Here is a 2,500-nt window from a genome sequence, read left to right on the forward strand (position 1 = left end):
GGCGGCCTTGTCCCTCTCTCTCTCTCTGGTCTATAAGCCCAGCTATAGTATGGTGTTATAGTATAGTGTTATAGTGTAGTGTATGGGCGGCCTTGTCCCTCTCTCTCTCTGGTCTATAAGCCCAGCTATAGTATGGTGTTATAGTATAGTGTTATAGTGTAGTGTATGGACGGCCTCGTCCCCCCCTCTCTGTCTCTCGTGGACTCACCAGGCTGGTGCGACACCACTCCACGCAGTTGCTGGCCACTAAGCAGCTGCCGCTGCAGTCTGTGGACACCTTCACATACTGGCGACCGGACAGCCGTACGGCTTCACACTCCCGCGTGTGCTGGGGGGTCAGCACTCCCTGCAGACACTTAGAGAAGTAGGCCTCAGAGCCCAGCTTCACATACACACTGGGACACGCACACACACACGCACACACACACACACGCACGCACACACACGCACACACACACACACACACACACACGCACACACACACGCACAAGCACATGCACACACGCACACGCACACGCACACGCACACACGCACACGCACGCGCACACACACACACGCACACACATACGCAGGCGCAAACGCACACACAAACGTACAAAAGTATTTACAGAATGTATATGTATATATTTATATTTGATTGTGTCTCATTCAGTCTGTCTTTAGGTGTGACACCTGGTGTAAACAGAAGAAAAAGAACGTGTGTGTGTGTGCATCAGAAAGAAAGTGTGTGTGTGCATCAGAAAGAAAGTGTGTGTGGTTGATTAGTCATTATGACAGATGTTGCCTCCTACCCCTCAAAATATCCAGGAAGGGGCAGAGGCACCCGCCCACCGCGGTCCAGCGCAGACGTGATGTTGACAAACCCCAGGTCATCCGCACCCCACATCTTCTGCACGTCCTGCAGTATATCATACTGAACACTAGGGGGCAGCACCTTCTCAATTTCCCTGCGTGGGATGAAGAATTCGGCCTGGAATGGCATCAGCTTCGCTGCGAGAGGACACAGACACAGACAGCGCTGGGGCATTCAAGAACATCATGGTCATACCAGAACAGCATGGTCATTTAAGAACATCATAGTCATTCCAGAGCTTCATGGTCATTCCAGAACATCATGGTCATTCCAGAACATTATGGTCATTCAAGAACATCATGGTCATACCAGAACAGCATGGTCATTTAAGCACATCATGGTCATACCAGAACAGCATGGTCATTTAAGCACATCATGGTCATACCAGAACAGCATGGTCATTTAAGAACATCATAGTCATTCCAGAGCTTCATGGTCATTCCAGAACATCATGGTCATTCCAGAACATTATGGTCATTCAAGAACATCATGGTCATTCCACAACATCATGATCATTCAAGAACATCATGGTCATTCAAGGAATATTCATTATTTTTTATTCTGAATTTTGATCAAGGGCATTGAGGTAAATATCAGTTATTTATTTATGAAGTAAACCCACTTTTTTCATGAATGTAGAACCTCTTTATTAGCAAACACTGTAGGAATTGCACTACAGTATACAGCAACTAGGACTATCTGTAAGAATAAAACTATTTTGTTCCTGTTGTCATGGCCTGGGTCTGTGTGTGTGTGTGTGTGTGTGTGTGTGTGTGTGTGTGTATGTGTGTGTGTGTGTGTGTGTGGTGTGTGTGTGTGTGTGTGTGTGTGTGTGTGTGTGTGTGTGTGTGTGTTGTACCTCGTCCAACCACATTAATGATCACACTGTCCTCGAAGGTTTCGTAAGTCCGTCTATTAATCACAGTTATCTGTCAGAAACATGACATGAAATCAATGAGATATACAGTACCTCCAGCTTAGCTGTATATCTAAAGTACTGCCCAAGTGACTGAATCAGTCTTTGAACCATCGACTGCTGTTTTCTGTACTGTCCCATCTCTCTTCACATATGATCCATCTATTCATTCTGCCTGGGTAATCTGCAGATACCCCAGCACTGCTCTTAGATACCCCAGCACTGCTCTTTAGATACCCCAGTACAGTACTGTTCTTTAGATACCCCAGCACTGCTCTGGATACCCCAGTATTGCTCTTTAGATACCCCAGCACTGCTCTTTAGATACCCCAGTACTACTCTTAGATACCCCAGCACTGCTCTGGATACCCCAGCACTGCTCTTTAGATACCCCAGCACTGCTCTTTAGATACCCCAGTACAGTACTGTTCTTTAGATACCCCAGCACTGCTCTGGATACCCCAGTATTACTCTTTAGATACCCCAGCACTGCTCTTTAGTTACCCCAGTACTCCTCTTTAGATACCCCAGCACTGCTCTTTAGATACCCCAGTACTGCTCTGGATACCCCAGCACTGCTCTTTAGATACCCCAGTACTCCTCTTTAGTTACCCCAGTACTCCTCTTTAGATACCCCAGTACTGCTCTTTAGATACCCCAGTACATTACTTCTCTTTAGATACCCCAGCACTGCTCTTTAGATACCTCAGTATTGCTCTTTAGATACCCCA

The 2,500-nt window shown here is 46.6% G+C and overlaps 1 protein-coding gene across 1 annotated transcript in view; it reads right to left on the reverse strand.

Annotated features, from left to right (window-relative positions):
- Positions 1 to 2,500, reverse strand: part of sgca (sarcoglycan, alpha) — a 10,396-nt gene that overhangs the window by 6,237 nt on the left and 1,659 nt on the right. The window contains exons 4-6 of the mRNA XM_042087722.1: positions 1,713 to 1,782; positions 792 to 990; positions 209 to 395 (exon numbers count right to left, since the gene is read on the reverse strand). Of these exons, the coding sequence (XP_041943656.1) occupies positions 209 to 395; positions 792 to 990; positions 1,713 to 1,782 (456 nt within the window). The remainder of the gene's footprint in view (positions 1 to 208; positions 396 to 791; positions 991 to 1,712; positions 1,783 to 2,500) is intronic.

Source organism: Alosa sapidissima, chromosome 3, assembly GCF_018492685.1.
Source record: "Alosa sapidissima isolate fAloSap1 chromosome 3, fAloSap1.pri, whole genome shotgun sequence".
NCBI classification, from domain to species: Eukaryota; Metazoa; Chordata; class Actinopteri; order Clupeiformes; family Clupeidae; genus Alosa; species Alosa sapidissima.